We start from the raw sequence: 17,476 nt of genomic DNA, 5'->3' as shown, positions 1-17,476 counted from the left end.
GGTACCAAAAAAAAAAAATTAACTAGTGTTATTTTAGCTGCTGCTAATATTATTGTCTAAAAACCATAAGAAAACCCCTATTTTCTGAATATTCCAGAAGATCTAGTATCTCTAAATTTGGAAGTGTCTACTTGGCTACTGTAATATTTGATCACAGGTAGTAAATCTTCTGCTTGAACAGGGTCTCATAAATACAGTCTGTGAAATACTGATGTGAACTAGGAAAAACTGGCATATATATATATGATATATATATATATGATAGAACCATCTCTTTTGATAGACGACCAACATTTAAAAATACGTTTTTTGTAGTTGTAGATGGATAGCATGCCTTTGTTTATTTTTATGTGGTGCTGAGGACTGAACTCAGTACCTCACACATGCTACGCAAGCACTCTGCCATTGAACTACAGCCCCAGTCCCCCAACATTTTTCTTTCAGAATTCTTGTAAAGTTTTATTTCTAGAGACCATTTTAAAGCCAAGCAATATAACCAGAGAGAGAAACAAATTTGCCTACTGTCCCCTGAGTCTAGTCCATTCACAATGGATGCCGATGGTTCACACACATAAAGTTAGGGGAGCACCACACACACTCAAGGGCTATGATCTCTCAGAGAAGTCATGCCAGGGTAGACCAAGGACAGAGCAGAGTATAGTGTGATAAGAAATTGGCCTAACACAACTCAGAACCTATTTCTTTATTTTATCCATCCATTAATTCATCCATCTATTCAAATATTCACTGTATCTACTTTGATCAAGAATTGTTGTGGCTGCTAAGAACATGCCAATGAACAAAATCTACACTGGAGTTTGAAGCCTGTTTATGGAGTCCACATATGGTGTCTACTTCCTCACTTTTCCTTTTCCTCTAACATGTTTCTTGGCCAATGATAAGAAAAAAATCCCCAAATTATGGGAACAACAGTATGCTCTGATGAAGATAAAATATCAAGATGAGTTAGACACAAAAGCAAGTTCAACCAAGAAGAACAAGAAAGTGAACAAACTTTAAAAAAAAATATATGGCTTTAAAGATTAATTTTAAGTTCTGAGGTAAAACATGCATGAAACATTAATGCAAAATTTTCAATATGATCATCTCTAAGCAGAATATAAGAAAGTGAGGTGGGAGTCCAGTGTAAATTTTAGAAGCTTGTACTTTAGAGTCACGTGTGCCTGGTTCAAATATCCAATTTTATACTTTTTGGTTATATGATTTTAGGCTAAAATCTCCATGATCCTATTTACTTTAATCTTCTCAATGAAAATATTAACTCTATTAGATTAATAGAGTTTGAAGACTAAAATAGATATTAGGCCTGGGATACGCACTCCAGAAATCTTAGCTATTATTATCATAGAAACCAGTCAATTGCCTTGAGAATTTATGTGTAAGTAGAAAATAAGACCATACATGAGCTAGGAATTCTTATTCCCAAATCTATTTGCCACACATTTTGCAATAATGATGATAAAAATCTCGTCAAGATTTTTAGCCTAAGCAACCTTTTTTTTTTTTTTTTGGCACAAAGACAAAACAAATAACTGTATACTGTAGCTAGCATATCAGTCATTTAAAATGCAGTCAAATAGCAATTGTTTTAATAAGAATCCCCAATAAAATAGAAGTCCAAACTGGCTTCACTTACACTTTGGCTACTAAGTTGTTACTCACTTCTCTATTTCCTCACAGTCAGTCACTGTGTTCTAAAGGAACATGAAGTATTTAACTAGTCCAAGAGAAACGTACCAAAGCAGATTAACAAGAACATACAAGGCAGTTCATGGCTTTTTGGATTATCTTTTTTATTGGTATAGAACAAATCATTGGCTCTTATCCCAAGCTATGCCCTCATCAGAAAACCCATTATAATTACTCTGGGGTTGGGCCAGGTACTTTTTCAGTGCTCACCAGGTGATTCTAATATGAGCTAGGGTTAAAAACCACATGCCAGTGAACAACAGTGAGATTATTCAACAGACAACAGGGGGATTATTCAAAATAATGTAAGAACAAAAATCTTGGTAATTATATGTAATAAGTGAGCACTTTAAAAATAAGACACAGTATTTAACAATTAACCAGTAAGTCTTGGGCAGTGTTTTATCTGTGGAGGGAGACCAGTAGAGAAAGGAGACCAGAGAGGGAAAGGGGAGGTACTAGTGAATGAATTTGAACAAATTACATTATGTGCGTGTATAGATGTGTCACAATGAATCCCAGAATTATGTTTATTATAATATAGCAATAAATTTTTAAATTTTTTTAATCTATGGGGAAACAAATTACAACTAAGAAAAAGCTGAATTTATTAAAGAGAAAATATTAAATTTTTCTAACTGCATACCATACCATATAATTATAAAATATTAGCCAAAATAAAGTATTTATATAACTATACAGCCATGAATTCTCTACAGGGGCTACATGTTCAATTGTGACTTAAAATAATGATCAAGTTTAAACAGTCTTTTTTTACACATAATGATAAATACGTACTTTTTACAATGAAGTTCTGTACAGAAATAGATTTGGAAATCGTCAGAATTGTGAAGCACATAAAGAAAACAGCATCGTTCTTCAAATTTAGAAATACTGAAACAACAACAGAATAGCATTAATCAGGGAATCAGTAATACTTTCACGGAACTGTAATGAAAACTAAATACTTTTTATATCCAATCCCAATTATGACAACAATGTTGTTTATAATCAAAAGTCATAAATAGCATCTTACAAAGTGATATTCACCGTACCATAACACAAAAACTGTTTCCTATTCTGAGAATTATCCTCTGACTCATCTCTGCTGCTTTGGTGGATGATAAGCCCACATAAACTACATGTCCCTTCCATTTAGCATGCAAAGGTGGCCTATTCAATGTAGCAATAATCTGTGTGCTGGGAGGAAACGTACAAATACCAACTGATTGGCTGACCTTGGTGATTCTGTAGAACAATGAAATGAGAATAAGAAGTGCCTAAGAAGGCACTTTGTGGAGGCAGCAAATCACCTTCTTAGCTTCAGAGATTTTAGAGAAGTGAAGAAATGCAGAATAGCACTTGTTTTGAACTTCTGTTTTATGCCAGGAGCTGGCAAACGTTTTCTGTAATGGGCAGATAGTTATCTTATGTTTTGTGAATCAGACTCTCAATTCTACTATTGGAGCATGGAAGCAGATTTTGAAAACGAATGATTGCAGTTGTGTTCCAATAAAACTTTATAAGAACAAGCAGTGCGCCATATTTGATCCTGATGTTATGCCTTTGCTTTGCTATTTCTTCAATTTGGAATGCACATCTTTTTTTGTTTTTTTCTTTAAAGTAAAATTCTAATCATCATTTAAGGTCCTATTGAGACCTTACCCCTTCTCCTTGACCTACTTCTACCCTAAACAGAAGGGTTTGCACTTCTATTCTAAGAGCGCTTCTATCAATGACCATCACATACCATATTGCCAATAGTTGTGAAGTGTCTGCTCCCCTCTCTGCTAGACTGTGAGCTCAAGAGAGGAGCTCATGCTTCAGGCATTTTTGTGTCCTCTGCAGACTAGGACTCAACATTTGGCACATAGCTAGTTTTCAATGCTCATTGACTTGATCTGGGCAAGTTCTGGGGTGACGCAAGATAAACTGCTGACCTAGTTGGACTTTGTTCCATAGTTTGTCATCTCTTCTTTATAGAAAAGGAAGCCAGGAAAAGTTAGTTCTCTCTGAAGCCACACACAGACTAGAATTCAAGTGTCCCAGCATCTGAGCCAGCAACAGCAGATGGAGGCATGCTATGCACATATTATAAATCATAATCATAAAGCTGCCATACCTAATTACAAAAATTAATTAATTGAAAAACAGATCTGATAAAGTGGAATTTACATCTACTATACCAGATGGATTGCTTAAAAATACAGCAATAAATAATGAGTGCCTTGCTAATGACTAGGTTTTAAATTAAATATTAAGAGAGGAAAGCTTAATTTGAGAAGGAATTGATTGCAAAGACATATAATGAATCAGTCCGTAATCTTGCTTGTTTCTGTTCAGATCACTCATGAGGTAACAGGTAATTCTACCAGCCAAACTAAAATTATTGGTGACTCAGACTGCTCTACCAGTTCATGCTCTAACAAAGCCGATTTCTATTGTTCCAAAGGCAACAGGATGTTGCATAACTGGCCTGCAGAAATCTGTTGCCTTCCATTTCTATTACATGGGGATAAATAGTAGAAAACACAATTAAATTTGTTTTGGAATTTTTAAGAATTGGTTTAGTAATGAGCATCTGTCTAACAAATACTTAGCCATGTAATCTGTGACTCTTGATTTGAAAAAAATAATCCTATTTCTAATTCCCAAGAAATGATATTTTCTGAGCCACTGGCATTATAACAGCCATATTGTGGCAGCTATGTTAGAACCCAAGTTTGTCACTCTAACACTTCCTCAACAGTGACCTTAGGAAGAGTTTTAAAAAGTGGATTCCCTATGATCTCATGTTACCTACAGGACACAAGCTGGTAAATGTACTGTGTGCTTTGGATCTACGTGGGGGCAGAGGGGGGTAGGTCACCAAAAGGAACAGAAAACGATCCTAGAACATAAGCCAAAAACTCAATCGGCTCAAGAGGACCTCCACATAGCTCCCTTTTATCTACAACTTGGTTCTGGTCCACAGTTCACATTTACCCCAAAGTCACCCTATTTTAAGCAGGCAACAAACTCGAGAGTCAATTCCACAAACAGTGAACATCTTGTTGAAAATCCTTTCACAATGGAAACAGTGAGATTTAAGAAGGTTGGGCATTTCCATCATTTGAAGGGATTCCTGAAATGCTTTGGACTTTAAACTCATAATAAAAGTCCTAGTCAGGCTATAAATAGTCCAGAAAAATATCTTTTAAGTGAATAAAATGTACCAAGGAAACTTACCTCACTCCTCTGACAGAGGATGCACTAAAATTCCACTCATGTATACCTTTCTAGAACATAGGAAAACAACAACAAAAAAATACTGAGTCATCCAAAGTGAACATAACATAATGAAAATAATTTTGTTTTATTATTTTTAACAATACACAGAGTCATTTTTCCTGGTGCTCAATTCTTCATGAACAAATTATCATATGGAAGTTGCAATTCATTCTTAAGTCACAAGGGTGAGGTTTACTTAATAACTCCTGTACTTCCAAAAGAGCCTGGGAGAATTATTCTCATTAAATTCTAAAGCCTGATTTTTAATGTATTGTTGTACATTAATTTTTCAAGTAAAAAACCAAAGGATCAGGTAATTCAATGATTATAGTTCAGCAATATTTCTTTTCTGAAAAAGAAAAACATTAATTTGAATAAAATAACTGCAAGGTTTTAAAGATAATTACTTCTAAATTATCTATAAGTAAAATTTCTAAGTAAACCAATGGGTCTATTGCTTCAGATATCAGTAGAGCAATGTGCGCACATGGACATAATGTCATTATAACTATGCTGTGTTGTTACCAAATTTATGCAAAATTCAACACATTAATAAAGTTTGAACATAAAAACTTTAATATCATGATAGATATGGGTGATTCATTGAGTCCAGACCTAAAAAAAGTGAGAATTTATTTCTTGAGTTTACTACTAAAACTAAGTTACAATTATTATCAAATTCATGTATCCTTAAATTAAATAAATTCCAAGATGAATCATATTGTCTATAAAAACTGTCCAACAACAAAATGAATTGATACCATAAATACTTTGATAGCAATAAAGCAGCTGATATGGGCCTATATTTAGCAAGTATTTATATGATAAGAAATTCACACTGAAATTCAACTATGGGAATGTCAAACAATCAGGAAAACAAGCTCCTACCCACACACTGCCTGGAGGTTGAGGTCTTGGCTGGGCTTGTGAAATGGGTTAAAGTCTTGTGGCTCTGAGATGGCCCAGAACTCTCTTTGGCAAAGCAACTCAAAAAAGTCACAATTTCTATCCACAGACCCTAGTTCTTTGCTATGGCTATTGGAACTTAAAAAGTAAAACAAAACAAAACAAAACAAACAGCTTCTCTCAAGCCTGATACAGATTTACTAGTTTCAAGCACATCAGACAAGTAAAAGGGATGTGACCTGAATTAGCTTAGAGCAGATTTTATTGTCCATGAAGTCCAGGAAGGAAAGACTCTACAGAAGAGTGCTCACAGAATGTGGCTCTCTTAACCAGAGTGCACAGGGAGGCAAACTAAAATAGCAGCCTTGCAGCCTGACTGGTAATTCGGAAAGTTGCTTCTAAATCCTGCTGGCCTCAGGTGAACTTATAAATCTCCGTGTGCTCCAGGAACTGTAGCTGTAACCCGTACACTACTTGCATACAATGCAGCTTTATCTTCAGAGTCTACATCGGAGCTGCTTTCCAAGGCCACGTTCAGGATAAGGAGGTGGGGGATAAAGGGCAGAGCTGGATGGGCAGTGCGCAAAATAGCCACCAAACACAGGAACCAGCAAACACTGACCGACAGCACCAGTAATTCAATCTCCTGTCAGCCCTGCTCTGAAGAGCAACCAAAAGAGATTTCCCAGGTTGACTGGGTTGGGTCTGTAGGAAAGGAGAACATTTCCAGAATACTAGGTTCCTGAAAGACAGCCTATGCTGCTAGGAAACTGTTCCGTTTCAGTGGTATCAAGTCCAGGGCCCAACCTAGAATGATTAACACAAGGCCGCCCTTCCCACCTACCCTACTAGAGGGACTCACCACACAGAGGCACTGGTGAGCTACAAAGCCAACCCATGAGACCTCTCTGAGAATCTGGGTTTAAAAAGGCAGGGCCAGAGGCAGAACAATAATTAGCCCCTGCAAGCCCCAACAAGGCACCATTTTCTAGGAAATGTTCAGCCTCAGATCCCATGCCCCAGTTAGATTAATACTGAGTTAGGGTGACAGAAATCACACAGGGGCAGACAGAGTGGTTCCTTAGGCAATGGCCATGCCCTCCTTCTCCTGAACTTTGTTCAGGTGGTACGGTGAAGAGGAATAGACTCCATCAACCATGGTGAGCCCATTTCCCTTGCTGGTGACTGATACAACTTTTGGCATGAAGAAGAGCCAGCCCTTTCTCACTACGACCCTGTCTGTGAGGCCCTGCTTGAGTGAGAGGACAGACAAGAGCACAGAAATCAACTCAGAATTCTGACATTTACATCCCCTTCAGAATGACCCCATCTCGGAATTTCCTGTCATATAAAACAGCATTTCCTTATTATTAAAGCTGTTTCAGTTGAGAGTTTTGTAGTAGTAAGCAAGCCTACAATTATCGTAACATGGAAGCTCCCTTCACACATTTCCTGAGTGGCCACTGGCTGAACCTGGGAGGTAGGAGGGTCAACATTATTCCTCTCCTGGGCCCCTGCTACCTGCTACCTACTACCTGTACTCAAGAAGCCACAGAACAGGCCAAGATAGTCCAATCCTAAAAGGAGGGAATTCTAGATAACCATCATATAAAGTATCTTGCAAATAACTTGTCATCCTTCAATCTAGGTTTTTCTTTCATAGTACCCAGGGTAGGCTTTCCTCAAGTACTGATTGACTAAGAGGAAAGCACCTATGGGAGAACTGGAAAAGAATTGCACTCAATTAATTTTGCCCTTGAATGTACAGAGGACTTCTAAGACTTCCTGGAAACTGGTATATAACATGCTTAGAGTTTTGAAAAAATTTCATTTTAAAGTATGTGCTAATTCATGGAACTGTTCATTCCCCATTTTAGAGTGAAAATATTGAGATAAGGTATAAAGAAATAAATATGATAAATAAAAATCAACATTCTTGTTTTGCTTTTAGAAAAAAAGTTTAAGACATTCTATATCAAAATCAATCCATTTCCTGTTTAGTATAGGATCTATTAAGCTGGTAGCTTATCTGTTATTTAATTACAGTTTTATATTTGTTTTAAACTAACATAGTAATAAAGTTTTCTTACTTTTATTTCTTATCTTCCTTCCAATTTTACCACTTCTACATAAAAACAAATTAGAGAAAAATGACAGTAGCAATGAATACATTATGGATAGACCAAGGGTTTGTAAAGAAATCATCATAAAATCCAAATGAAAAGTGATTCACAAAAACTTAAATTTATGAACAAGGAGAATTTTTAGAACTGAAAGTATAGGGAATAGAAATAATGGAACTATGTTTCTTCTTGATCAAAAATGGCGAAAACAGATATTCGCTTCAGCAGCACATAAACTAAAATTGAAATGATCGTTTTCTCTCACATGCAGAAGACAAAGTAATATAAGGAGGGGGAAAGGTGGGAAACCCATGGAAATAGAAGAGAGATGATCAGTGGAGTAGAGAAAGGAGATTGAGGGAGAGGGAGGAGGGATGGGGAAGGAGGGAAACTGCAGAATGAAATTAACTTTATATTGTGAACATAACACAGTGAATTCTACTTTTTTATATACATATTTATAAAGCACCAATTAAAAAAACAAATATTGAACTTTGTCTCAGGAAACCATGCCTCACTTTCTTCCTCCTCACTGAACTTCCTACACCAAGAGCTCATAGTCTTCCCTAGAAACCAGAACAGTTGCAAGGTCCACAGAACTCAAAATTAGAAGACTAGCAGAGTACAGAAAGGGGCTGGGGGAAGGAAAAAGAAAGTACTAGGGACTAAAATGGAGCCAATTTTATTCCATGCATGTATGATTATGTCAAAATGAAGCCTACTATTATGTATAACTATAATATACTAATAAAAACATTTTTTAAATGGTGAAAATGGAAACTGGACAATTCACAGCCTAAATCTATAACCCTCCTTAATATACTGGTTTTTATCCTAATCCATTTATTTATTATTTAACACCTTAAAAATTCATCTCTATAACTGTTGCAAAGCATAAGAGAATCAACATAAGGCTCACTTTAATGAACCAAGAACCTCCAGGAAGGACACAGTAACAACTAGCTGGAAATAGTATTCACTTTCCAAAAACCTCTGGCTTAATCTCTAGCTTTTTTTTCCCCCTGTCTTCCAAATTTCTCTGGCTGTCCACTCATTCTCTGGGCCTTGCTAATCACTAATTCCTTTAGCCCCATTCCATTTCCAAGTGTCCTTGGATAACCTTGCTCTTGAATAACCAATCAAGCAAGATTTTGACAATCTCTCCCAGTTATTCTCATCCATAGTGTCAGGTCTCATAACTAGCCTTAGTTTTTGTAGTTTCAACTGGGTGATTACTAAACCTGAGCATGTCAGAACATGTCTACACATATTTTAAAACAATGTAAATAAAACATCATACTTGAAAGCTATATGAATAACATGCATATATAGATACATTGATTATTCTTGATTTCGTCTCTGGATGATTCTACCTAGAGTCATGCCATTGGTTCCAATTAAACAAGTCCAACGTGAAATTCCTAATGATTCCTCTACAACTCAGGTTTTTCTTCTAAACCCCCTGCCACTTTTATCAGTGAGATTGAAATCTGAGTTAACTTCACCGTTTTTCCTCTTTTAATTCCTCTTCGTCAATGAGTGATTAAGTCATCTGCTTTTCTTTCCAAATGACCTGTCTATCCCTCTGTGGCCACAATCACATCATTCCAGTCCAAGTGTTCTACCTGCCTTGTTTCTAGCTAGTTCTTCTAACAGTCTTCCTGTGATCCTCTAGAGGCCAAGATTTCTGAACTCTATTGTGAAGTTCCAATAAATCTTACAGCTGTAAGAGCAACCATTATTGAGCATTTGTTCCATGCCATTTAGCCCTGTGCTAATGATTTACAATAATGATCTCCCCTCATCTTCACAACAATCCAACGAGGCACTGTTATTCTCCTTTTAATATACAAGAAGTACACCAGGAGGGGTTTAAATGGACTGCCCAGGTCCCAGAGCAAGCAAGGGATGGCACCAGGCTTCACACCTGTGTTCTTAATTCCTACCCCACTCTGACTTCATGCCAGCTCTCAGAAGCTTCATGGTGCGGTTTTCTACCTGCACGTGTCTACATTCTTAGCTCACCTGGCACTGCATTGTTTTCTATTGTCCTGCCTACCCACTCGATTCTCCAGCACCCTTGACACCTTCCTCTTGTGGCCAGGCAGGCTCCTTCCATCCTGGAAGATCCCATGTTCGCTTTCAGCAGGGTGCCTTTGTTGGAATTCTCCCTTCTTCTAAACTGGATTGTCTTCCCTCACCCCTTTACTTTTTCACCAGTTCACGGTCAAGTCCAGGTTCCTTTATGAAGCCTTGTCTCAGGAGGCCATGCCTCACTCTTCTTCCTCCTCACTGAACTTCCTAGGCCAAGAACATATCACCTTTCCCAAAAACCAGAACGGTTACAAGGTCCACAGAACTCAAAAAATGCTTGCAGACACGAGGCCCTAATGTTTCCAGTATCTCAACAGTGCTTCCTCGGGCATAACACGATGCTTCAGGTGGGGTCTCTTTACCTCATATATTAGGAACATAATTTGTTGGGCCAATTGCTTCTTTGAAAGGCTTTCCCCTGTCACTTCACCAAGAAAATGTGAATTGTAGTGGGAAGCCATCTCTTACCTAAAAGTCTGTTATCAATGAAGTTGTCTGCTATGAGTAAGTACTGTGATTTTTTTTTTTTTTGCAATTTTTTTTTTGTTGTTGTTATTGGTTTGTTTCTGATACTGGGGATTGAAGCGAGGGGTGCTTTACCACTGAGCTACAGCCAGAGCTCCTTGAAATTTTTATTTTGACACAGGTTCTCTCACTAAGTTGCTTAGAGTCTCATTAACTTGCTGAGGCTGGACTCAAACCTGCAATCCTTCTGCCTCCGTCTCCCATGTCACTGGGATTATAGGCATGCACCTCTATGCCTGGATTCAAGTGTTAGTATCTATGACACTGGCACTCTTAATGATGAAACTGAAATTTCCAACACTGCTTTTAGTGGCAATATTGAAATCTGTGATATGGGGCTTATTGGGTGAAGATCCTTAGTTACCTCAATCTGTTAATGGAGTATCTCTAAAATTTTGGTAGAATTGGTGCAGAATAGTCTTGTGGAAGTGCTAGAGAGAACAATCTTCTACATACTGGATCTGAAAAAGACCACGATGCTGAAATATGCCACAGTGTACTTCTCAATGCTGCTACACAGGTTTGGTGTTGAAAATGGATGGTATTCTCCATGGTCATGTTATTACAAAACTTAACATGATCAACTTTATCCAAACATGACAACTTAAAATACAAATAAAAATGCTTTCGGGGTGCTGTTCAGTATCTGTCTGTTCATTTTAAACACAAAACATCACTTTTTCTAAAAACTATAGCACTGTGACAGGTGACTTCTTGCTGCTCCGATAGAGGTCACAAGCCTGGCCCTCACTGACATCTGGGAAGGGTCTGTCCCAATTGAGATGGACAACTCAGAGCATACGACATTCTTCTTGATAGATTATAGATAAGCTGTGTTGACTTTCCTGTTCATTGTCCTGATGTGATGGTTTCTACATGTGAGTCTAAGACTTTCTTCAGTAGGTTGTGACATGAAGACCAGAAATTTGCATCATCAATCAGCTCTATAGATGACTCAAATGCTGACGTTTCAGGGAACCACACTTTGAAAAACACCGTCCCTTGGAGCCAGCTTAGTCAGAATTACAATTGAGTAATTTAATATGCCTGCATCCCCTATTAAAGTTGATCTCAACCATGGCTGCAAATCAGAATCACACAGAGATCTTCAGAAAAAGGTTATGTGCCCAAGTTTCACTCTTAAGTATAAAAAATTCCAATACAGTAGACCTCATTCATGATGGCCAGGTTTTGTGCACTGCTGGATTTGTGCCTGAATGGTACAAGAACAACCTCTCAAATATTACTCCCATGGTGTAACTTGTAGGTTTCAAAAAAGAGGGTTTAGTCCTAACACGTACAAAGTAGTTATTTTATCACTGTGATTGTTACTACTGTTCAAATATATCAGGTAATTTTTATAATGAGATGCACTCTTACCTACATGATTTTGTTTGATCTTCACAAAAATCTTTTGAGGTGGTGGTGATGATGATGATGATCATGGTCATCATCATCATCATCATCCCATTCTATAGATGAGGACACTGAAGCTTGGGGAAGCCATGGTGCCCAAGGGCCATGACAGAATCTAAATCCAGGTCTAATGACTCAAAAATCATATTTAAAAAAAAATTGTAACCTCATACTCCCAAACAGACCTCCTGCTTCCACACCCTGCTTTATTTTTCCCTTATCACCATTAATCACACCTCTTTGTTTTACTGATTGGATTACTGCTGCCTTGAGTAGACAGAAAGTATCATGAGGGCAGGAATTTTACTTATTTTGTACACAAATGATTCCCTATCATTTAATGTAGTGCCTGGTAGTACCTGGCACAGAATAAGTGCTCAATAAACACCTGCTGAGTGACTATGTGCAAGAATATAGTTTCAAGAAAATTATAAGGTATTTTGGAAAGCAATTACCAAAGAGTACTATTAAAAATGAACTATTTTCCCCAAGAGTACTATTAAAAATGAACTACTTTTCCCCAAGACTTCTCTCATATCTGTGGTTTATCTTGTGTGCTGGTTAGGTCCTGAAAAGATTCTATTAAAAAAAAATAGTAGGATGATTTGTACATGCATCAAAACTGATGAAATCAAGTAGCAGAAAGGGTTGTCCATATTATTACTAAGAGCAGTAATGAGAGTGCTTAAGGTCCTTCTGATAACAAGTGAACACAGTCCATTTCATTCTGTGCACACACACTGAGGCAGTGGCTAACCGGAGACTTGACAGTTACTTAGATAACCAAACAGCTAGATGTAATGATAACTCTAATGTATCAGTGTAAAAACAAAAGTGGCATGATTCTGAAAGGTTTCCAAGAATAAAGAGATGCACCATTTACAACATATATTTCAAGTATTAGTTCTTTGATACATAATTTACAGCATGAATTTTAAAACCAGAGAAACAGTCCAGTTTTGAGTACACTCCAAATGGTTATTCCATCTACAATAAAAATCCAAATAGTTCAATTATTTTTTATTAGCTGAGCAAAATTCATAACCCAAATGTAACAAACTATATTATACAGAATATATTTATGACAAGACAAATAGAGGCAAGCTGTTTCTTCTTAACTAACACAGACAATTGCTGGAATAGGTAAATACTAGAAGGAAGTAAAGTCTTTCATGACTAATGCTCTTATCTTAATAATTTCGTAATTTACCTTGTCATCAGGAAGCACGTGCCAAATAGATATTGTCTTTTGCTCCACTTCATTGTTGATAGATAAGTACGAAGGCTGATAGATTTTGGTTGGTTCTAATATTAATACCTCGGGAAGATAAAGGAAAGAAACTCACATCAGTGACTGAAGATTTAAACCTCTGGGAGCTGCTACAACCACCCAGCACCAGCGTGGGAGATGATAGGCTGAGGCTGTGGATCCCGGCTAGAGAAACCCATTTAACTTCTGATGAGTCCTATGACTCCTCTCAGCATTGAATGATATTATACAGTTATCATAAGGTCAACAATATATCACCTCTTACTGCTAATGAACTTGGAAATAAAATTTTAAAATCCAAACATTAGTCCAAACTACTAATGATATATATTTAAAAGCTTATACTTGGTCGTGCAATACATAAGCCAGTTCTATAAATACAAATGTGTCAAAGAAAGGCAGAAACATGGTAAAGCAATTCTGTGCACAGAAAAATTCCATACATAGAATGTCCCATACTTATTTTAGGTTTTCTGCTGTCACGTTTTATCATAAAGAGGTAGTAGTATGGTTTTCATGTCCACGTAAAAGGATCCAGGAATAATTTTGGTTATTGTTGAAAGTTTTATATATATAAACCCCCAAAACAGACATAACTGCCTAAAGTAATAAAAATGTGTTTGCACTGACTTCAAGATAAAACTGGCATCTCCAATAATGATATATTTAGCCTTGTGAGAGAAAAAGACAAAATTTGCTCCTGTTTTGGAGATTTACAAAGGGTATGTGATAAGTTGAGAATCTGTATCAAAGGTCTGCATGAAGTTATTACATTATTACTAATTTCTTACACCAGAAAAGAACACTAAAATATCATACATGCCCTGGCTTCAGAGCTACTATAATAATTCTTACCTATTCACACAGAAGCTTTAAAGACCCACATTTTTAATACAGACTTCAGTAAGAGTATTAAAAAAAAAAAAAGAAAAGAAAAGCCAGTACTTCACTATAGAAAAACTGTGATTAGCTCTTTGTATTCCACTGCTTAAAACACAAGAAAATTACTTTTAGAACTACTCTTGAATCAAGCAAGTTTACCAAATAAAAGTGAAAGAGAAAGCTTATCTAGGGCTTCATCACAAAAAATTACAGACTCACGATACATTAAAACATAAAATGCAGCCTGGGCAAGAAAGCACAAAATCTGGGTCAGAAAACTGGTCCTCGGCACATAGCGTGAACCCAACGTACTCATTTTACTCTAAATTTATCACTCCCATACATTTAGGTAAGTTAATGTACAGAGAAGTAGAGAAAGGGCCCTAGGGGGAAAAAAAAAATTTCTTTACTCTTTGAGTATAAAAAATTTTCAGAGCTCAAATTCTTGGTCAGGCTGTCGCTGTGAAAACAAGACAGGCCATACCACAAATAAACCCACACTGAGCGCCCACGGCACGACAAACTGACTCAGGAACACACTCACTCACTAGGTGAGTCAAGGCCCTAATTCCAGTTAAGGGAGCCATTGATTAATACCGAAAATCAATTTTCAATCTAAGCACTGCAGAAATGGTGTTTTCACATCTGAGGATCCAAGTGTTTATTAAATTACAACAAATAGTAGAGAATTAAGAAATGGATTTCCCAAAACATGATCCAAGTCTACTTCCTAACAAATCAGAATAGATCTTATTTCCTAATTCTGTGAGCACACTATTTAGCCACAGAAAAGCACAGTCCCAGATTGACTCCTTTCTGGTTAAATTGCGTCTTTATTGTCACCTCAAATATTCCTAATAGATGAACTCTGTACTATGTCTTCCTAACTTGGGACAGGGAATAAAAGTATGGCTACATTTATCACTGTCTAACATTTTTTGAGCCCTTGATCTGCCCTTGAAATGACAAAGTGTAAGGAATGTGTAGCATATATTACAGAGGTCACAGAAAGGCTGAGGAAAGATAAGGAAAAGGAGGCTATTCGACCAAGCCATAGAGCTAGACACAACTTGCTTACAGCATACATAATACTCCTGTATTCGGTTTGTTGTCTTCTATATGGGTCAACATTATAATTTACTGCTAACTTCACGTGCATCTCTGCAGCTGAAAAGAAGAGGGCACGGCTTATAAACTACAGAGAAGAGCATTAAGTAGGGTTATATGTCAGAATTCCTGCGGTCTCACAAAGACCACTCCCCTCCTCTTCCTCTCTCCTGACATTAGGTTCAGGGTCTCCAAACTTTTCAATGTGAGAAGGAAAGAAAAAGATGGCTAAGGAAAAGGAATAGCTGAAACGGAATCCAAATAATAACAAAGGGTAGGGCCATTCAAATCATTTGCAAATAAACTGTCATTTTCTTATGTACAGGGTCACAGTTAACTTCTTGGAGGAATGAGAACAGATTACGATAATGAGATAAATAAGAAATAGACTCAGTAAATGTTTTCTCATATAGGAAAACCTAGGTTTTAATCAGATCCATTTCAAAAGAAGAATAAAGTTATCCTCCCATTCAAGTCTCAAGACTATGCAGCCTTGAGAGGTGTGAACCACAGAGCAGGATGCTACTCACAAACACACGGCCAATACAGAAACATAGTAGAGGCTCCTTTCTCTATGCAGTGAGCACAGATGGCAAATTCCAGACGTAGTCACAAATGACTACCCAAATATTGGTCCTATTTTTCTACTATATTATCAACTATATTGAGTTAAAAAAAAACTCTCCATGCTTTCATTATTTTTTAAAAAATACCTTCGCAGTGATTAATCCTCCTGCAATTTCTATTGACTCAGGAACTTCTGGGGAGACTTACATTTTCTGGAATTCACAAAACATGAACTATAAGAAAACTCAGCAACTTGTTTGGAAATATTCCTGTTATGATGCATATGAGGTTGCCCCATCTTCTGTATGAAGCAAATTTGATCTCTTTTTAAGTTCCTTTGCTTTATAGTTATGATGGCACTTTTAAAAGGATACTACATTATTCCATGTCTTTAAAAAACGCTTAAAATATGACCTACATAGAGAACATTACAAATGGTTAAAAACAAAGTCATATGAAAATACTATGCCCTAAAAGAATTCTTCATGTCACAAATGTTTTACTTTGATGATGTGCCTTTGATTTAATTTGGGATGCTTTTAGAAGGATACTTGGTGTTTGGTGTCTGTAATAATCTTTGAAGACCTTAGAAATAAATTCTACTTAATTTATAAAAAAGGAAAAAAAGAAAGCTCAACTTCACAAGAACTAGAAGACAGTTTTGCACTCTGTATAACAACCAATTATAGGAAAGCAATTTTGAAAACATAAGTTATGATCTCAAATGTCATAGAAATGAGTAGAAAACACTACATTTTAGAGTCTTTTCACTAAAATATAGCCCCCAAATAAACCACTAAGTTCCAAGAAGGAAATGGATTGCTGGAAAAAACCAAATGATATTTCATAAGTGAATACAAGATAAAATGACAATACCTTTGTACCGCCCACCCACAAGTAACAAAATGTTAATGTACTGCCATATTTTCTTCAAAACTTTTCTTAAAGAAATAAAATTCTACAGAAAAAGTTGAAGTCCCCATTGTCCTTTATATGATGCTATTAACCCCCTCACACAAGATTTCCAAAAGCACTTAATTCTTTCTGCCCACCAGCCATCTCTAAAATGCTCATGCCCCACACCTTTCCAATTTTTAATTATATGAGTTCAATAGGGAAAAAATGATCTCATTTTTACTTTCTTGACTATCCTCTATGGTAAATTATTATTTTCATATAATTTGCCCATTTTTCTTCTTTCTTTCTTACCATTTGCAGCTTTTGTTTTACTTAGGCAAACTGACTATTTTACAGAATTTGTATTAAATATTTTCTCCCTATTGAGTAGTTTTCTATTTGATTTGTTCATGAGTTTTTTTTTGCTGAACAAAATTTTCCTTTTTTTTTAACTTTTAATTTTTTGGCATTGTTGGGGATTGAACCTAGAACCTCAGTCAGGTTAGGCAAATGCTCTACCACAGAGCTACATCCTCAGGCCATCTAATTTTGGGGGGGCAAGGAGGTGCCAAGAATTGAACTAGGGGGTACTCAACCACTGAGCCAAATCCCCAGCCCTATTTTTTATTTTATTTAGAGACAAGGTCTCACTGAGTTGCTTAGTGTCTCACTGTTGCTGAGGCTGGTTTTGAACCTGCAATCCTCCTGT

General features: G+C 36.6%; 1 protein-coding gene across 4 annotated transcripts in view; it reads right to left on the bottom strand.

Moving 5' to 3' along the window:
- Map3k5 (mitogen-activated protein kinase kinase kinase 5) overlaps positions 1-17,476 on the bottom strand; it is a 203,065-nt gene that overhangs the window by 69,147 nt on the left and 116,442 nt on the right. For all 4 annotated transcript variants that reach the window (XM_026391862.2, XM_026391861.2, XM_026391864.2 and 1 more), the window contains exons 11-13: positions 13,255-13,362; positions 4,939-4,988; positions 2,509-2,604 (exon numbers count right to left, since the gene is read on the bottom strand). In XM_026391862.2, coding sequence (XP_026247647.1) covers positions 2,509-2,604; positions 4,939-4,988; positions 13,255-13,362 — 254 coding nt within the window. The remainder of the gene's footprint in view (positions 1-2,508; positions 2,605-4,938; positions 4,989-13,254; positions 13,363-17,476) is intronic.

The sequence above is a fragment of the Urocitellus parryii genome, chromosome 8, assembly GCF_045843805.1.
Source record: "Urocitellus parryii isolate mUroPar1 chromosome 8, mUroPar1.hap1, whole genome shotgun sequence".
Classification (NCBI taxonomy): Eukaryota; Metazoa; Chordata; class Mammalia; order Rodentia; family Sciuridae; genus Urocitellus; species Urocitellus parryii.
Note: the sequence above shows the minus strand (reverse complement) of the source record. Positions and strands in the feature narration are given on the sequence as shown.